This window comes from Muntiacus reevesi, chromosome 11, assembly GCF_963930625.1.
Source record: "Muntiacus reevesi chromosome 11, mMunRee1.1, whole genome shotgun sequence".
NCBI lineage: Eukaryota > Metazoa > Chordata > Mammalia > Artiodactyla > Cervidae > Muntiacus > Muntiacus reevesi.
In genome coordinates this window covers 13,966,151-13,986,617 of record NC_089259.1, presented here as the reverse complement: position 1 = coordinate 13,986,617, position 20,467 = coordinate 13,966,151, and the positions used below count along the sequence as shown (strand labels likewise).

The following is a 20,467-nucleotide window of genomic DNA, read 5'->3' as shown; positions in this document are numbered from 1 at the left end:
GACTTGAAGGACATGAGTTTGAGCAAGCTCTGGGAGTTGGTGATGGAGAGGGAAAACTTGCGTGCTGCAGTCCATGGGGTTGCAAAGAGTCAGACACGACTGAGCAACTGAACTGAAGAGAAAAAGATTTAATAGATGGCTGATTTTTCTTGTCATATATGTTATAAATACTTTCATCTAATTTAGCGTTCTTTGGACTTAATGTTATCTTTTGCCATACCATCATTTTTAATTGGGCAAATTTGTCAGTTTTCTCCTTTTATGGCTTCTGAGTTACCCTAGAGACCAAATTTTTATATACATACACATGAAAATTGACATTTTTTAAGTGTCTGTTATCAAAACTGAGATTTTTGATCTATCTGGTCGATTTCTCAGAGTAAAGTGTACTGTGTATTTGAAACTTACGTCGTCTCCTTTAGTCAGTTTTTCTTTCATTCTCTGGGCCCTCTTTTCAAACTCTGCTGTTACACTGGAGTTAATTGGTCCTTTGGCAGGCATCGGCCCGACAATGTCTTCCTCCTCACTGCTATCTGTTTCCTTCTGAAACAAGACAGGACCTTTAAACCAAGAGTGGAGCGACACTTGATCCTAAATTACTCAAAATTTAACTGAGACCGATAACCTAGAAACAGAATGAAAGAGCAAGCACTGTGTTACTGGCTAATCACTGAGCACCTTTCCTGTGCCTTCGTCAAGTGCACCAGAGATCACAAATCCAGGGCGTGAGGTCTGTCCCGCCTCGTCCCCTGTGTCCACCGCAGAGCTCATTAACTCACTTCAGCTCTATTCCTGATGGACACAGATGTGGCCTCACAATTTCTCTATAATACTCCAGGGAAGTGGTCAGGGAAGACAGAGTTGAAACCATTCTCTTTCCTGGAACAGAAAGAGCTCTTTGGAAGAAGAAACACATGAATAAGACACTCTTGGAAGCTATATTAGCCTTCATGATTTAGTACAGTCCACTGGAACAGAAATGCTGTCCAATACCTTCCAAAAGGCTGGCCCAAATGAGTGAATTTGGTGCCCAAATTACTCTAGGGATACAGTATTACTGCAAAAATTGGATTCAAATTATTGTTGGTAAATCATTTTAATAAAGGCTTTCATGTAAGACTCTGTGTTAGATGCTATATACACTAGGGTTTAAAATAGTCCTTGACCTCGAGGAGAGAGAATAAGATAAACAACAAGACGAACAACAATAAGATGTTTGTACTCCAGCTGTGACAGTTTCTTCCTCTTATTTTTTCAACTACCAGGATCAGGCGACTTAATTTGTGTTGTTTACACTTTCCCTGTTAACCACTCGATGGTAACTCTTTGTGCTTTCTTCTCTGAACCTTTATAGCAATTGTTCTCAGCACAAATAACTAGATAATTACATCTTGTCTGGTGGCTGATTCTAAGTCACACTCTCTCTCTCAATAACTGGACTTTGTCTCATTTGAACCTCATAGTAAAACCAGGAAATAGCATTATTATTCCTGTTTTCTTTTTGAGGAAATCTAGGTTTAGAGAAATACACTTGGAAAGATTAAACAACTTGTCTGAGGTTATAAAACATGTACCTAAGACTTAAATGTTCTAAGATCAAAGCCAGTATTTTTTCTACTTACACTACAGCAGACTATTATTTCCTTTATTTCAACTGCTAATGATTTAACTTTAAATGTTTTAGCTTTTCTCAACAACAGTAAGCTCTTTGATGGCAAAGACATTATCTTAAACATATTTATAGCCCCCTACAAACATAATACTTGGTGACATAAAACGAGCAGATGTAAAAGATATAATAAACTTTAAAAATTACAAGAAACGTGAAATCAATAGAGTGTTGACATTTAGGATGATGGGATAAGCTAATGATATTTACACTTCCTTCTATTTTAGTATATGTGCTGCCGAAGCGAGCACACACTTTCTTCTAGTAAGAGATAGTTTTGTAAAGGTAGAGGCCTGAAATTTGTAGGGACTGTAACAGCTCCAACCAATAACTATTGCTAAGAGAACCCAGTGTTTTGTTCATGCTGGTTGGAATCATGCTCTTTTCAGGAAACTAAAACCATCTCTAATTTCTGGGGAAAATGCTGATAATTCTAAACCAATCACTTTGGTTTCACTCCTCCTGCCCAACTGATTGGCTTGAGCATGGGCATATGATTCAGCGTGGGCCGCAGAAATCTGAGGAGAGGTCTATGGGAAACCTGGAGAGGTTTCCCTCCCCCTAAAAAGGGGAACAAGATAGCGTTCATTCCTGTGTCTGGACACTGCCACCTGCATATGAATCTTAGGACTCTGGCAGGCTTCCTGGTGTAAGGAAGGGGTCAGCCTGAGAGGAATTAACATACTGCAAGTGACAGAGAAGACATACAAAACTGGGGTCCCGGGTGAGCTCATGAGGCTATTAAGTTAACCAACCGTGGAATGACCCTATCTCTAGACCTCATCTTAGGTATGAAACACATTTTCCTTAATTTGGGAATACAGATTATAGATCATTCAGGAAGTTAAGCAAACAACCCATCTGCTAACTAGGAAGGTGTGACTAAGCTTCACTGTGAGCTGGACTTTCTGTTATTAGCAGCTAAAAGTGCTGTAGCTGGTGGCAAGCCAGCCACATAAATATCTGGGGGAGATGTGGACAGCAGGTGTCAAGGCTCAGGGGGAGCAGCCTGCCTGGCATATTTAACGAGCAAGAAGCCCAGTGTGGTCAGATCAAAGTAAGAAGAAACCAGGGAGTTAATGGAAGACAGACTGTACAGGGCTCTGTAAGGGCTCTGGCTTTTATGCAGAGAGGGGAGCAGCAAATTAGTTTTGAGCGTGACTGACATGATCTGACTTTATCTGGGCTACTCTAGCTGCTGTGTTGAGAAGAGGTAGCAACAAGGGCTAAGACATGAAGACCAACAATAACACAGGTGAAATAGGATGCTGGCTTGAGTCAGGGTGGCAGCAGAAGTGGCTGGATTCTGGACGTTCTGGAAGGTGGGAACAGAATTTGTTGTCAGATTGATTTCTGTGACTAAGTGCCTGACACACTTAGGTGTTCTATAATCATTTGTAGGTATTCTATATCATTCATTGAAAGAATGAGTAAATGCTGGAGTTCATGAGCTTAACCACCGAATTATATTTCCTTCAGTAACAACCTCTGTGGAACTGATGAATTCTTAGTGGAGATGCACAGGAGTCTATGAATTCACATATAGGAAGGCACAGCAGAACAGCAGGCTGAACAGTGACTGAAAGTCCTAAGAACTGGGTTCTGAGTTTTGGCTTTGCTAAGTAGTAACTGTGCTATTTGGAGTAAGTTACCCAATGTCTCTAGTTTTTAGCATCTCTAAGATAAAGATCATAATTATTTCATAAGGCTTTGGAGAAGCTGAAAACAGTATCCATATATGGAGAAAATGCATTACAAATTAAATTCTTCAAATCTCAGCTATTGTTAAGGATTAGCCCCCTAATAAAGAAAATAGACTTCCTCCTTGATTCCAGAATCACCTGCTCTTTCTTTTCAAAACATCATGTACCCATGAGTGACCCTGTTAAATAATGGTACCAGAACTGGGTGGGAAAAAGTTAATTTCAATATTTTATAATAATCATTTCACTATTTAAACATTTCTCAGCTTGCTCTCTTTTACATCAAATCACGATTCTTTAAACTGTTCACTGTATTCTACTTTCTAGGACTTAAAAGCTTCCTTTCAAAGATGAGAAGCATGAATAGGTCACACCCTGTCAACTCATGACTGCCTTGTTATTTTCCTAACAGAATCTCAGGTCTGTGACAGCTTTTGACTTTGTCTACCTATGCTGTAATCCTAAACTAATATGACTATGACACATCTTACATTACATTTGAGTCAAATGATTACAGCTATTACTATGTAAGGTCTTGGTTTCTTACATCTTGTTCTTTAATAGAAAAATCCCCAAACCTCAGAGTTGAAATATGATGACACTTGTCCTGGATCACTTCTGCTTTTGTCACTTTTCTGTGTAGATTTAAGAAAACCAGGTGGTAGAGCAGGACCTATCATAGGCCTGAAAAATAAAACGTACCTTTAAAAAGTCAGCTTTCAGTTGACTTTTACTTTTCAGTAAAAGCTCACACAAATAATAAAAAGCCAGATAATAATAACAAATGTGGAAAATGAGAATCTTAATCAGTGTACTATTTTTACTCTGTAACTTAGTATTCATGTATGGATGTGAGAGTTGAAGCATAAAGAAGGTTGAGAGTTGACGAATTGATGCTTTTGAACTATGGTGTTGGAGAAGACTCTTGAGAGTCCCTTGGGCTGCAAGGAGATCCAACCAGTCCATCCTGAAGGAGATCAGTCCTGGGTGTTCATTGGAAGGACTGATGCTGAAGCTGAAACTCCAGTACTTTGGCCACCTCATGCGAAGAGTTGACTCATTGGAAAAGACCCTGATGCTAGGAAAGACAGAAGGCAGGAGGAGAAGACAGAGACAGAGGACGAGATGGTTGGATGGCATCACTGACTTGATGGACATGAGTTTGAGCAAGCTCCGCGATCGGTGATGGACAGAGAAGCCTGGCATACTGCATCCCTGGGGTCGCAAAGAGTCAGACACGACTGAGCCACTGAACAACAAACCTAGCATTTTTTTACTGAGTATCATAAAAAAATTTAATTTCTGCACTTTAATTTTCTATTTATTAGTTAATGATTAGATGCTAAACCAGTAATTCTCAACCTTTGTGGCAGCGGTGTAAACCCACTTCCTAAAAGAACCAGGTAAAAAAAAATAATGACAAAAAAAGAATCCTTATTATGGACTAAAGCCTGTGAAGATCTTATCTTGTGCCTTGGCTTTCAGTTTTGATATTCACTGTCCACTGAAAAATACCTTAGTGGCATTTTAATTACAGTCAGAACTACTGAGGTACAAATGGAATCTTAAGGACATATGTAGCAAATGCGTACAACAGCTGTTAGTAATTTATTTATGGTTACATGCGTCAAGGCAGTATAAAAACCAATATTTTGTCCCCACTAACAACCCAATTATGATGCGGAAATGTGTAACAAAGAAAATAGTTCATCTGAGACCCAGAGAGAAAGGAAGAGGTAGTATGCTAACCTCATTTCAACCAGAGAGTGTATTTTCCTGTTTCCCTCAAAAAAAAAAAAAAAAAAAAAAAACAAACCTGGTTGATATAAGTCACTCCGTTTTCCACCTAAGCCAAATGATGCCCAAGGACAACACACACTAGGAAGTGGCAGAGCTGGAGCTTTCGCTTTGTTTGGTTTTCTTTTGGGCCACGCTGCACGGCAAATGGGATCTCAGTTCCCCAACCAGGGGTCAAGCCTGTACCCCCTGCACTGGAAGCATGGAGGCTTAACCACTGGACTGCCAGGAAGTCCCCAAAGCTGGAGTTTGAACCCCGGTCGATCTGACGGCAAAGTTCATTTTCTTTCAAGTTGCCCTACTGCCACAGTCTGAGGCAACTAACTTCTGTTCAAAAGAGAAAACTTGCTGAAATTCTAGGTCTTCGAAGAGAAAGTGCTTTTTGTGTGGAAAAAACAAAAGAGGAATGATACCTTCTACTCTCTTTCACACTGTCAAGTTTCCCCATTCTATCGTTGCCTTTTTCCAGAGATGGCCCTGCGTGAGTGGAACCATCCAAGACGGCAGGAGGGTCCTAAGCTGAATTTCCCAGGCGGCACTGGCCACCAGAGTCTTACACACAGGTTTCCCGGCAGGGCAGAAACAGTACCCGAGTCACAAGGCCTGGGTTCTGATCCTGGCCACTTGGTTACCTCTTGTCTGGGTTCATAAAACTGTTATGAACCGAAACAACTGTACGTATGAAAAATGCAGAAGTGTGCTATTAAGAGAGATCAAATCAGTTGTCGTTTATAAAGTATAAGGAAGTGATGTAAGAGTTTTTTCTGAGCTTTTAGCAGATCTACAAATGCAAGTACAGCTCAATTCTCTGGTCTCAGGGAATTTTGTGAGGTTAAAGTTACTAATACTATACTAAAATACTAACACAGTATTGTAATAATACTACAATCTTAAAATATAGTAAAGGAACATAACCACAGCATGCTACAGGCTTATGGAAGGTTTTGCTTCCAATATATCCTACCACATGTTTATTTCAAAGATATATTTTATTATCGTCAAGATAGAATTTTCAAGAAACTGCTCTGCCTCTAACAACTATTTTCTTGAAAGGAATGTTACATCCCAGCAGTCAGCAAGTTTCCCATAAAAAGCCAGGCGAAAAATGTTAGGCTCTGAGGGCCACATTTGGTCTCTGCCGCATATTTGTCTTTTCATTTTAATGGCCCCTAATGATCCTTCTTAGCTTGGGGGCCATACAAAAACAGCCATGGATTGCCCAGCCTTCTAATTTCTTTTTCTTAATAATAAGCACCCTTTTATCTGCAGACGCCATTACAAAGACTGTTTTATATTCACAACAAAAAGTGTTTTTTTGAGTTGTAGTCAGAGGCAGTTACTTCCAGAAAGTTATATGAAAATTAGAAGCTGACAATTGTGATTACAACCTCTGAATATAAAACGTACAACAGCCTTTCCTACTTGTTCTTGCACATTGGGATATACTGTTATGAATTATAAACAATTTGGTGTGCAATTTCATATTCAGCATTTAAAAATTTTATAATTTCAAGAAGACAATATTTACTATATGTTTATTCTGTGCTAGGCACTAAAGAAGAGTCACACGTTTATATATGTATACAGATATGACATCTCAATCACCATGACAATTCTGTAAGGGGTGTGTTGCTATCTTAATCCATGGATGACACATTTGAGGTTCAGTTAACTGTGCAATTTGGTACATAGGGATCTGCCTGTTCTTTCAGTAAATAATTAAGGAGATATTTGAATTAGATCCCTGGTTGGGGAACTAGGATCTCATATGTCAAGTGATGCAGCCAAAAAAAGAAAAAAAGAAAGAAAAAAAAAGAGATCAATTACCAGGATTCTAGTCATTGGCTATATGTGAAACTTTGTTTTTTTAAAAAAAAGGGAAAAGGGTCATGTTTCACCCAGCCTATCACAGAATGCTGTTGTATCAAATAAGAGATGTGTTTTTCATGAATTGTTAAGTGTCATAAACATGTAAATAATTTATTTTTCTTATGTGGATTAAAAAATTTTTTTCACTTTAAATTTATTTCAAATGTTATATAAATATGTAAGTTAAAAAACAATTTCAGGGACTTCCCTGGTGGTCCAGTGGTTAAGACTGAGCTCACAATGCAGGTGGCCCAGGTTCGATCCTGTGTCAGGGAACTAGATCACACACGTCGCAACTAAAACCCAACGCAGCCAAAAAAAAAAAAATTAAAAAACAAAACAAACAAACAAAAAAAAATTTCAGACAACTCTTTAATAAATTAATAGACACGAGAAAAGACTGGCCTGAAAGGGTACACATTCTTACCGTGGAGGAGAATCATCTTGCTTTTTAAACCCAGGAGGAAGAGCTGGTCCAAAAAACCCTTCATCATCATCATCATCGTCATCATCTTGATTTCTCCTCGGTTTTCTGAAAACATAGTAGTGTAATTTTATGCATGTATGTCAGAATTTTTTTCATAGGGAAATTTTAATTTTTAAAGGCATATTAACTTCAACTAGTTGTATAAACTCTGAAACAATACATTTATCTTGACAAGCAAAAAAGAAAAGGTACCACAGATCTTATACTAATCTTTCCTGGGAATTCACTTGAGGTCTAAAATAGAGACTGGTTACTTCTCTACAGCAGTGATGTATCAATTTTCTGTATTTTCTGTGTTGATAAAACTCTAACCAGTGAAGTTTCAAGTATTCTACTTGCTAGATATTTTTAAGCAAAGAATTTATGACATTGGCTTTTAAATGCACTTTCGTAAGGGTTGCTATTTTTGTCCCTTAGTCATTAAAATGCGTTAAAAAAAACCCTTGCTATCCCTTAATAAAGATTTGATTTCTTATCTACATGGGCCTCGGGTGAGTAAGACTAGATCAGAGGGAATTCTTCATTTACTTAAACAAAAAGCACACACTGCACACATAATTTTTAAAAGAAGATGTATGGTTTATTCATAATATTTAATCACTTCAATAATACCTTATGGAAAGATTCTTTATATAAGACGTTTATTGAAATTCTAGATATCTCTGGAGCTATATACTACCAAGATACATTTCTGTAAAAGGTATATATAGTTCATGAGGAAATGAAATATGAAGTGATTTCTTCTTGTGCTGTATAAATGCAGGTTATGATAGCTCCTCGAGAAACTGTTAGTTGCTTAGTCGTGTCTGATTCTTTTGTGACTCCATGGACGGTAGCCCACCAGGCTCCTCTGTTCATGGGATTCTCCAGGCAAGAATACTGGAATGGGCTGCCATTTCCTTCTCCAGGGTATGTTCCTGACCCTGGGATTGAACCCGGGTCTCCTTCACTGCAGGCAGATTCTTTACCATCTGAGCCACAAGGAAGCCCCTTACCAGCTACCTACTCTAACCAATATGTACCAGATTCGGAGCGTGGTTTACCATTTAATGTAATAACGGACTGACCGTGCCGGTGGACCAGTGTCGTCTTCTTCAGATTCTTGATTTCCTTCTTCGGACAAAGAACTACTGTCCTCGTCACTGTCTGATGACTCTGAACTACTGCTTTTATAATTAGGGGGCAGAGCCGGTCCTGCAACTGAAAAAGATGTCTTGTGTTTGTCATAAGTAGTCACAACTGTTTCAGTGAATCTCTTAGCTCAGGGGTCCTCAACCTTCAGGATCTAATGCCTGATGATCTGAGGTGGGGCACATGTAATAATAATCAAGTGCACAATAAATGCAATGTGCCTGGGATTACTCCAAAACCACCCCCTACCCCATCTGTGGAAAAACTGTCTTCCCCGAAACGGGTCCCTGGGGCCAGAAAGGCTGGGGACCGCTGCCCGAGCTGACATTTCACACTTTATTTTCTGAAATTCACAGCACTGGTGGGCTACCATTTATTATGGACTTTAATCTCCTTTGCTCTTGTTCTGTGTATAGTGGTTTAGTCTTTCCAACTCCAGGAAGGCAGAGATCATGTCTTACACAGCGTTAACTATGAGATTCACAAAAACTTTAAAACCTGAACTTATAAATATAGCAACAGTATGTAATTTCCCTGATATCTTACAGTTTTTGCATTGGTTGTAATTTTGGTTGGTGCAACTGCCAAAATGGTTTCATGATTTCTTTTTTACTAACAGACATCATATGGTAGATAATACATCACAGAGTTAACCAAACAACAAATCTGTCATTTCATACTCTAATACGTTAAAAATCAAAATTATCCATTCTGGTTGCTGACTAAGAATCACCACTTAAAATATCTTTAAGGGCATTACCATACTTCTCAGTTAGTTTTCTATTCAAGATGATTTCCAAGCAGAGACAAAAGCAGACACACTCTAAATTCTGCTCCTTCCTGACAGAGACTCAGAAAAGAGAATGAGGCTTCACTGGGATGGGGATGCTAAGGGAGGGATGATGGTCTTCTGGGCCCACTAACAGAGCCAACTGCTCTTACTTTATGGCTCAGCAAAAATTATCATTGCATGATGTCACACACATAAAACTGTCTATGTCAATTCTAAGCAGTGATGCCAAAATTCAAGCCTGGATGTTTAATAAATTCACCAAAATAGTTTTTTAAAAAAGATTCCTGGGTCCTTACCCCACAGATTTTGACTCAGTTGGCCTGGAGGAAGACCTAGAAATATGATTTTCCAAAGAGCTTTCCAGGTATGCTATTCCCTCAATATTAAGAGCAACAAAAACTTAAGAGAGACTTCTGTGCATTTACCTATTTAATTCTGACAACAACCTTATTAGGACAGCAGTATGACTTCTATCTCGCAGACAAGGAAACTGAGGGAGATAATATCTCGCCCAATTTCACACAGCTCAACAGAGGAGTTGTTTAAGTTGAACTTCTTAACCACTACACCAAACAACATTCAACAAAGGGTCAACATTCAACAAATATTTATTGAGTAAATACTTCTAGAGACATAACTTAGAAAATAAATTAAAAAGGTTACTGTGAACGTGTGGGAGGGTAATTCTAAAGACAGAGGTCAGGGAATGTCCCCCTGAGAAGACGTTTGTATGACGACTTAAATGATGACAGTGGCCATGGAACAATCTGAGGGAAGAACATTCTAGATGGGGGAATCACTGCTGCAAAGGTCCCATGGAGAGAACAAGCTTGAGGTGCTTGAAGGACTAAAAGGCCTGTGCAGCTAAAGCAAAGTTAAGCAAAGTGACAAGACAAAACTGGATGGTATAAAGGGGTTGCTTACAATGTATGCTTGGGGTCAGACTCTAGCCATGAATTCCAGCTCAGCTGCTTATTAGCTGTGTGATTTGAATGTTATTTAACCTTCCCATGCCACACTCTCCCTTTTTTCTCTTAAATAAGATTGACTGATTTTGGGCCATGCGGCACAGCATGTGAGATCTCAGTTCTCCTGCCTAGGATTGAACCCATGCTCCTAGCAGTGGGAGTGTGGAGTCTTAACCGCTGGACTGCCAGGGAAGTCCCTGTCTTAACAAATTGGATGCATATTTTTCTATACATCATAAAACAAAGGAAGGACTTTCAGAAAAAAAATGTTGAACTTGTAACATGGTATGCCTAGAAAAGAATAATCAAGCAGCAAAAGGCGGAAAACATTAAGAATTAAGGGACAGAACTCCTGTCTCCCACTGCTGTTTAAGATTGCAGAATAGTTAATGTCTTAGTATGTAAATATTCCTCAACCACAAATGGAGATTACATATGACTTCTGATTGTGATGAATACTGCCTTTACTGATTTTTGGTTTATCTCTGTATGTAGTACTAATCCCAGAGAAAGCACCTTTTAGAATACAGTAAGAAGGGGAGAACGCCACCTTTTTTTTATTTTTTTTTCCAGTGGGTTTTGTCATATATTGATATGAATCAGCCATAGAGTTACACGTATTTCCCATCCCGATTCCCCCTCCCACCTCCCTCTCCACCCGACTCCTCTGGGTCTTCCCAGTGCACCAGGCCCGAGCACTTGACTCATGCATCTCACCTGGGCTAGTGATGTTTCACCATAGATAATATACATGCTGTTCTTTTGAAACATCCCACCCTCACCTTCTCCCACAGAGTTCAAAAGTCTGTTCTGTACTTCTGTGTCTCTTTTTCTGTTTTGCATATAGGGTTATCGTTACCATCTTTCTAAATTCCATATATATGTGTTAGTATACTGTAATGTTCTTTATCTTTCTGGCTTACTTCACTCTGTATAATGGGCTCCAGTTTCGTCCATCTCATTAGAACTGATTCAAATGAATTCTTTTTAACGGCTGAGTAATATTCCATGGTGTATATGTACCACAGCTTCCTTATCCATTCATCTGCGGATGGGCATCTAGGCTGCTTCCATGTCCTGGCTATTATAAACAGTGCTGCGATGAACATTGGGGTGCACGTGTCTCTTTCAGATCTGGTTTCCTCAGTGTGTATGCCCAGAAGTGGGATTGCTGGGTCATATGGCAGTTCTATTTCCAGTTTTTTAAGAAATCTCCACACTGTTTTCCATAGTGGCTGTACTAGTTTGCATTCCCACCAACAGTGTAAGAGGGTTCCCTTTTCTCCACACCCTCTCCAGCATTTATTGCTTGTAGCCTCTTGGATAGCAGCCATCCTGACTGGCGTGTAATGGTACCTCATTGTGGTTTTGATTTGCATTTCTCTGATAATGAGTGATGTTGAGCATCTTTTCATGTGTTTGTTAGCCATCTGTATGTCTTCTTTGGAGAAATGTCTGTTTAGTTCTTTGGCCCAGTTTTTGATTGGGTCATTTATTTTTCTGGAATTGAGCTTCAGGAGTTGCTTGTATATTTTTGAGATTAATCCTTTGTCTGTTTCCTCATTTGTTATTATTTTCTCCCAATCTGAGAGCTGTCTTTTCACCTTACTTATAGTTTCCTTTGTTGTGCAAAAGCTTTTAATTTTCATTAGGTCCCATTTGTTTATTTTTGCTTTTATTTCCAATATTCTGGGAGGTGGGTCATAGACGATCTTGCTGAGATTTATGTCAGAGAGTGTTTTGCCTATGTTCTCCTCTAGGAGTTTTATAGTTTCTGGTCTTACATTTAGATCTTTAATCCATTTTGAGTTTATTTTTGTGTATGGTGTTAGAAAGTGTTCTAGTTTCATTCTTTTACAAGTGGTTGATCAGTTTTCCCAGCACCACTTGTTAAAGAGGTTGTCTTTCTTCCATTGTATATCCTTGCCTCCTTTGTCAAAGATAAGGTGTCCATAGGTTCGTGGATTTATCTCTGGGCTTTCTATTCTGTTCCATTGATCTATATTTCTGTCTTTGTGCCAGTACCATACTGTCTTGATGACTGTGGCTTTGTAGTAGAGTCTGAAGTCAGGCAGGTTGATTCCTCCAGTTCCATTCTTCTTTCTCAAGATTACTTTGGCTATTCGAGGTTTTTTGTATTTCCATACAAATTGTGAAATTATTTGTTCTAGTTCTGTGAAAAATACCGTTGGTAGCTTGATAGGGATTGCATTGAATCTATAGATTGCTTTGGGTAGAATAGCCATTTTGACAATATTGATTCTTCCAATCCACGAACATGGTATGTTTCTCCATCTGTTTGTGTCCTCTTTGATTTCTTTCATCAGTGTTTTATAGTTTTCTATGTATAGGTCTTTTGTTTCTTTAGGTAGATATACTCCTAAGTATTTTATTCTTTTTGTTGCAATGGTGAATGGTATTGTTTCCTTAATTTCTGTTTTTTCATTGTTAGTATATAGGAATGCAAGAGATTTCTGTGTGTTAATTTTATATCCTGCAACTTTACTATATTCATTGATTAGCTCTAGTAATTTTCTGGAAGAGTCTTTAGGGTTTTCTATGTAGAGGATCATGCCATCTGCAAACAGCGAGAGTTTCACTTCTTCTTTTCCTATCTGGATTCTTTTTACTTCTTTTTCTGCTCTAATTGCTGTGGCCAAAACTTCCAACACTATGTTGAATAGCAGTGGTGAGAGTGGGCATCCTTGTCTTGTTCCTGATTTCAGAGGAAATGCTTTCAATTTTTCACCATTGAGGGTGATGCTTGCTGTGGGTTTGTCATATATAGCTTTTATTATGTTGAGGTATGTTCCTTCTATTCCTGCTTTCTGGAGAGTTTTAATCATAAATGAGTGTTGAATTTTGTCAAAGGCTTTCTCTGCATCTATTGAGATAATCATATGGTTTTTATCTTCCAATTTGTTAATATGGGAGAACACCACCTTCTACAAATAAGCCTTTCTTCAAAATTCTAGGGAGTCATAGTTTAACATGAAAGAGATTAAAGTTAAAAGTTAAAGTGAAGTCGCTCAGTCGTGTCTGACTCTGCGATCCCGTGGACTGTAGCCTACCAAGCTCCTCCGTCCATGGGATTTTCCAGGCAACAGTACTGGAGTGGGCTGCCATTTCCTTCTCCAGGGAGTCTTCCTGACCCAGGGATGAACCTGGGTCCCCCACATTGCAGGGAGACACTTTACCTTCTGAGCCACCAGGGAATCCCATAAGAGATTAAGAGATTACATTTCATTCCCATGATTAGTTCTTTCCATCTTCTTGTTTCTAAATATTAAGGAGGGAAGTTTTTTCTTTTTCCTTTTATTTTTTTTCCTCTTTTGCTCCTTCCTTTTCTTATATATGGGTGTTATCGATGTAATTTGTCAATTTGACACTACTGGCTAATTTTGGGTTGGTCCAAATCAAGATGAGGTTTTAATATTCTTTTGTAAACTTCAAATGGGTTAAAGGTTAAATGGGTTAAACATGTGCTGTGTTACAACTAAGGGATAAATCTGCCTTGAATTCTTAAAGAAACATGTGGGATATGTTTAAAGATGGGAATAAACAGATGAAGACAAAACTCCTCTGAGAAGAATGTCAGGCCTTATTTTTTAAAAAAATGATCCCAGGAAAAATAATATAGAAAAGTAATATTCAGAATATAGCATTATTTATTTTCCATTTGGGTTATGTCAAAAGAAATAATTACTACACAATAAAATAGTACTAAGAAATGGTAATACTTTATAAAAAGAATATTGAAAACGTAAGTTAGTACAATATAAGCCCCATTACAGACTTTCTAATAAAATTGAGAATATGCCTGGCTTCACTTTTTTATAGGTATCATTTTTCAGAACTATAGAAAATGTCTTAAAATACTGTTTTAGGTGCTTGTGATGAACAATTCCATCTCACTCCTAGAGTGGTGATGCGTGTTATTAAAGCAGCTCTCCCACTGCAGTAGTAATTTTACCAATAGATTACAACTTCCATAAGAATACAGATTATGCCTTATACATTCCATTATGTTCCCCTTGTAATATCTATCAGACAGAATTATGCAGACACAAAAAGAAGTACTCAGTATATATCACATCAGACCTCTTTACAGATCAGCAATTGATTATAACAGGAAACACTGACTCTGAACCCCAATTAAGTAAAATGTTATTCCCTCTAAAGCAATTCCATTCTTCTCACAAGTATGTTTATACTACAAAAGAATTATACTCATATTATGTTTTCAATTTCAACAATAAAAACTTAGGGACTTGCCTAGTGGTCCCAAGGTTAAGATTGCACCTTCCGATGAAGGGGGTGCTGGTTCGGTTCCTGGTCAAGGAGTGAAGACCCCACGTGCCTCTCAGCCAAAAAACCAAAACATGAAACAGAAGCTATATTGCAACAAATTCAATGAGAGTTAAAAACAATTTGTGGAAATTTGTTTTCTCTTTTGTTTCATACAGACTTTCACAATAATCTTGATTTTGTCTGTTGATGGGCAAAGTCTAAAATATTTACTGTCTAGTCCAGGAAAAGCTTGCAGATCCTGTAATAGGCTTAAGTCATGGAAATATCAATAAGGAGCATTCAAGTGTCTTTTGATGGGAGTAGGTAGTGACATCAGAGAAAGCTGCCTAGAAAGAGCGATGGGTGGGCTGAGGCCAAAAGATGAGACTGAATTAGCTGGGCAAAGGGAGGGTGGGTTGGGGCAAACGTGGTCCACGCAGAGGGAAAAGCACCTGCGATGAACTGCAAGCTGAAGCGTCTGGCGCATCTAGAAATGTGCTCAGAGTGGCTGGAGCCAAGAGAGGAGAGAAGGAGGGATCATGGGAGTGGGAGTGGGGTGGGGGATGTTGCTGTGAGGTCAAGCAAGGTCAGGACTGGAAAGAGTGCCTTGAATTTAGCAACAAGTTGCTGAGAGGGACTTCCTTAGTGACTCAGTGGTTAAGAATCCGCCTGCCCATGCAGGGGACCTGGGTTCCATCTCTGGTCTGGGAAGATCCCATATGCCGCCGGGTAACTAAGCCTGTGTACCAGAGCTACAGAGCCTGTGATCTAGAGGCCATGAGCCACAGCGACTGAGTCCATGAGCAGCGACTGCTGAAGCTCGTGTGCCCGACAGCCGGTGCTCCACGAGAGATGTCGCCGCAGGGAGAAGCCCACGCACCGCAACTAGAGCAGGCCCGGCTTGTCACAGCTAGAGGAAGCCCGCAAGCCGCAACGAAGACCCAGTGCATCCAAAAATAAATAAATAAAAAAAGCTATTTAAAAAAAGGTGCTGAGAGACAACTGGTGGGTTGTTTACTTTCACAGTGAAATTGGTGAGAGTTTTTAGGCAAAGTACCAGAAAAGTGAGGAAGTTTTTTTAAGATGGCATCTACTTTTTCTGTGATGGAGAGAGAGGCTAAGAAGAAAGAGTAGGCTTTAAAAAGTTAAAGTTGATCACTGGGGCAGACAGCAGTGTGGGAAAACATCACAGGATGGCAGGGCAGAGCTGACCCAGCCAGGGAGGAGATTATGGTTTGCAGCAGCAATAGCCTGTGGAGGGGTGAGATTTCATCTAGCAGCATGTGGAAGCCTGGGTGTGGTTTACTAGGGGTGAATGTCTGGACTGATCCAGAGTGGAATTTTTGTCAGATGGATTTATAGAATTACTGGATGGGAAAAGGCAGTGGAAGATACTGACAAGAGAACAGATGAATGGATAAGACCACAGAGGCTAAGTTGAGCAGGGAGAGAAACAATAAAAGGAAAGAGGTCCATTAGAACTGAGGCAGAGAGGCTCAATGAGACTAAAACCAAAGATTAAAAAAAACTGTGATGAGAGTAACCAAGCAAATTAAAAAGCAGAGACATCACTTTGCTGACAAAGGTCTGTACAGTCAAGCTAAGGTTCTTCCAGTAGTCAGTCATTTGTGAACGTGAGAGTTGAACCATGAAGACAACTGAGCACTGAAAAACTGATGCTTTCCAACTGTGGTGCTGGAGAAGATCCTTAAGAGTCCTGTGGACAGCAAGGCAATCAAACCAGTCAATCCTAAAGGAAATCAACCCTGAACATTCACTGGAAGCTGAATGTTGATGCTGAAGCTGAAGCTCCAATCCTTTGGTCACCTGATGCAAAGAGCCGACTCACTGGAAGAGACTCTGAAGCTGGGAAAGATTGAAGGCAAAAGAAAAGGGCAGCAGAGGATGAGATGGTTAGACAGAGTCACTGACTCAATGGACATGAATTTGAGCAAACCCTGGGTGATAGTGGAGGAGAGGGGAGCCTGGCATGCAGCAGTCCACGGCGTCACAAAGAGTTGGACACAACTTAGTGACTGAACAACTACCACCACTGATCCAGCCTTCCTTCTCTGCCTTACCCACACCTTTGCCAGATAGAGAAGTAACTCAATAGCTAATACAACAATCTGACCATCCCCGTAGGTAACCTGTGGTTCTCAGATAGCTCCTCTTGCTCTCTCCTTCTCTTCCTGAAAGAGTGTTGAGTTCCACAGTTTTTGCAACCTTGTCACAGTCAAGAGTCGGACACAACTTAGCGACTGAATGAGAGTAACCAAGGAAGAATGATGTATGAATAAGGGGTTTTGGCTGAGAATGAGACTGATTTAAGTTTTCAGAGATGTGGAAAATCCATGGCGGTCCAGTGGTTAGGACTCCGAATCCATGGTCTCACTGTGGAGGGCCTGGGTTAATTCCTGGTGGTGGAAATAAGATCCCACAAGCTATGAGATGCCTCCCTCCCTTCCCAAAAAACTTTTCAGAAATGGAATAAGGTCCGGCGTGTGACTGCAAATGTAGCTGAGATGAGTGGTATGAAGGTCACTGCAGATGAAGAGAATAAAGTCAGAGTAAGAAAGGCCCAGGTTCCACTCAACTTCCACAAAGCAGTATCTGGATGTTGGGACTTGTCTCGAGAAAACATTTTCACCCCAGTTTTTAAATATGATCTCAGGTGACATTTCCCAGCATTCAGTTTTCTAGAGTATTCAAATAAAATTAATTTGGTCCATCTCAAACCTGTGTGCTAAATAAAAAATTGGGTTAACTCCACTTTTCTTCAATCATTGTTGAAGGGAACTTTCCTTGCTAAAATAAACACTTAATTTTTTAAAAACCACAGTGAAAACAAGATCTGGAAAAAAATCTCTAGGTGGAAACATGGCCTCTGGGTAGTCAACAGTGCAAATTAGATTCAGAAATGGGAGGGTTATTCCTTCAGCTTTACTGTTTTCTAACTTCAGTCAACCCCAGGCTACACATCAGAACAAACATGAAAGGAGATGGATGCTCAGGGAGGGCTCCGAGAATCTTTTTCTTTGGCAAATACGAGGTACCAGTTATGTGTTAGGACTAGAAGATTACTGAGCAATGGGTGGAGACAGCTATATCAACAAATTATTTCAAAAGTGTATTAAATACCTGTTGTATTTAAGTAGGAAAAAACAAAACAAAAAACCCCCCCATGGGTAGAGAGGAGGGCGAGACAGTTTGGAAAGGCTTCACTGAGCTGACGTTGAAGTTAGGGCTCAAAGGATGAGGTAGGAGTTTGTCAGGTATGTCAAAAAGGGCAGGGCAAAGCCCGAAGCAGCCTAGGAAACTGAAGAGCTGCGCAGACACTTGGACCGGTTTGAGCGCTGAACTGTTCTGTCAGATGAAATGACAGGATGAGAGGGGCAGGAAGGCTGGCCGGGGGCTTGAGGGCAAAGATTCTGCAAGATCCAAGGGCATTCATTGTACGTCAGAAGGCAAGACAGCACAGAGGTTCGGAGCACGGGCTTCGCTCTAAATAGGGCTCTGCCACTTAACGAGCGATTCGGCATGGGCAACAGCCCGAGTCTCAGTGTCCCCATCCGTATCACCGAAGAATAGTTACCTTACGCAGTGGCCAGGAGGGTTAAAGGACTGAAATGCGTATCGACGGTTTAGCTGAGGGTGCAGTCCATTAAGCGCTAAGTGCGGATACTTCATCGTGATAACGGTTATAGGCCAAAGCTAGTTTCTGCAGCCCCTACGACTCCGCTTGGGAAGGAGAGTTAGTTCGGACCCGGCCGCGCCCACTCGCCAGGCGTCCGCCCTCCCAGGCGTCGGGACCAGGGCCAGGCCAGAGACTGGGCGGGAGGGGCTGGCGGGAGGGTAACTCGTCGCCGCTTACCGGGGCTGGAGTCCCGCTCCTCGTCCTCCGCCGACCCGCCGGCCTTGAAGCCGGGCGGCAGGGCCGGCCCAATCAGATCCCTCGCCATCCGCGGGGTCAGACACTGCAGGCGTACACAAGTGTCTCCAAGCCGAGTCAGAACTCCACGACGGGCAGCCCGCGAGCCGCCGAACGCGAGGGAAGCTCTTCCGGCGCCGGCCGATGACATTTCAGCTTGTGATTGGTTGAGCTTTGCTATTGGCGGTAACGGAAGTGACGCCTAAGCTTGCTGCGCTCTCGCACGCCGGGTTTACTACCAGGCGGGTGGCGATGGGCGAGCCGGTTGGTGGTGCCGTGCCTCCCGCCGGGTGGTTCCCAGCCCCCGAGCTGACACCCACGCTGGGGCCTCTAAGCGACCGAGCCTCGCGGCCGAACAACTGGATGCCGTGGGCGATGCCGCCGCCGCCGCCGCCTTCGTCGCTTCCCGCAGCAGGGTCCGAGCCTGCCTTAGAAGCACAGCCCCGCGCGGAAGCCCGCACTTTCCCCGGGGCACCTCCCCCCTTCGACGCCCACATTCTTCCCGGGGCGCAGCCCCCCTTTGACGCCCAGTCCCCCCTCGATTCTCAGCCTCAACTCAACGGCCAGCCTTCCTGGAATTTCCAGGCGTCAGCGTCACGGTACTGGACGCAGTCTCCTGGTGGTTTTCCTTGGCATCAGCAGCCCCATAGCACTCCAGGTAGGTTGTTAGCGCCTTTCCGTACCACCCCTTATCTTTCTTTTCCATCCCTACTTCCTCCTCCTCTTCCACCCTTCTTCTCCTCTCTTCTTCTGATACTGCTTTGCTCTCTTGGAGTCTGGTCGTTAATGTCTCACAGTTTGTTCCACAGTTACGATTTCCCGACTTGTTCATTTAGTTCAGCAATTATTTGGTTGATTCCAACTATGAGCCAGGACGTGAGGGTACAGCAGTGAGCAAAACATTCAGAAATCCTTATCTTAGGCCTTGACATCTCCTGGGGTAAGATGACAGAGACAATAAACAAAATAAAGCAGTGTCTATTAGAAGGCAGTGAGTGCTGTGGAGAGAGAAGGCAGAGTCACAGTTTTAAATGTCAGTGTCAGTCATGAGTAAGGTCACATTGGAGCAGAGACTTAAGGGAGGTGAGGGATCAGTTGTTACTGTTTAGTAGCTAAGTCATGTCTGACTCTCTGCGGCGCCATGGACTGTAGCCCCCCAGGCTCATCTGTCCATGGGATTCGCCAGGCATGAATACTGGACTGGGGTGCCATTTCCTTCTCCAGGGGATCTTCCTGATGCAAGGTGGATGCAGGGATGGAACCCGAGTCTCTTGCAGTGCATGTGTCTGGGGCTTAGCCATGCAGGCAGAGAGACTTGTAAGTGCAGAGGCCTTGAGGCAGGAACTGTGTGTGAATCACTATTCTTCCTAGAAAGGGTGAGAGTGAAAGTGGCTCAGTCCTGTCGGACTCTTTGTAACCCCATGGATTGTAGCCTGACAGGGTCCTCTGTCCCTGGAATTCTCCAAGCAAGAGTTCTGAATTGGGTTGCCATTCCCTTCTGCAGGGGATCTTCCTGACCCAGGGATCAAACCTGGGTCTCCGCATTGCAGGAGGATTCTAGTGGGCTGCCACTATTGTAACTCAAGTATTTATGACATGCTCTAGCAAAATATTAAATAATCGTACAGTTTTTAACATTTATGAATCTTTTTGTTTTCCAGTTAAACATACTTATTTTCCACGAAAGCATGATGCAAGGGTCAATGACTTCAGTGTCTCTCCCAGAAGAAAACAGAAAAAAAAGGTATTTTAAAAGATGTTCTAAAATGTAACACTTTGGTCCCTATGTCAGTGCTTCATATCTCATCTGTCGTAACTGTCTATGTTTT

At 41.4% G+C, this 20,467-nt stretch overlaps 2 protein-coding genes across 4 annotated transcripts in view; one reads left to right on the top strand and one right to left on the bottom strand.

Annotated features, from left to right (window-relative positions):
- The window catches only part of GPALPP1 (GPALPP motifs containing 1), a 41,468-nt gene extending 22,702 nt beyond the window's left edge, over positions 1-18,766 (bottom strand). The window contains exons 1-5 of one of the 3 annotated variants that reach the window (XM_065901889.1): positions 18,582-18,766; positions 8,593-8,725; positions 7,466-7,570; positions 3,951-4,056; positions 409-543 (exon numbers count right to left, since the gene is read on the bottom strand). In XM_065901889.1, coding sequence (XP_065757961.1) covers positions 409-543; positions 3,951-4,056; positions 7,466-7,570; positions 8,593-8,725; positions 18,582-18,669 — 567 coding nt within the window. In that variant the 5' untranslated portion in view covers positions 18,670-18,766. The remainder of the gene's footprint in view (positions 1-408; positions 544-3,950; positions 4,057-7,465; positions 7,571-8,592; positions 8,726-18,581) is intronic. The other 2 variants (XM_065901890.1, XM_065901891.1) reach the window with 2 other exon arrangements.
- Positions 18,767-18,842: 76 nt separating this feature from the next.
- Positions 18,843-20,467, top strand: part of NUFIP1 (nuclear FMR1 interacting protein 1) — a 29,396-nt gene continuing 27,771 nt past the window's right edge. Inside the window, exons 1-2 of the mRNA XM_065901888.1 lie at positions 18,843-19,296; positions 20,300-20,382. Of these exons, the coding sequence (XP_065757960.1) occupies positions 18,891-19,296; positions 20,300-20,382 (489 nt within the window). The 5' untranslated portion in view covers positions 18,843-18,890. The remainder of the gene's footprint in view (positions 19,297-20,299; positions 20,383-20,467) is intronic.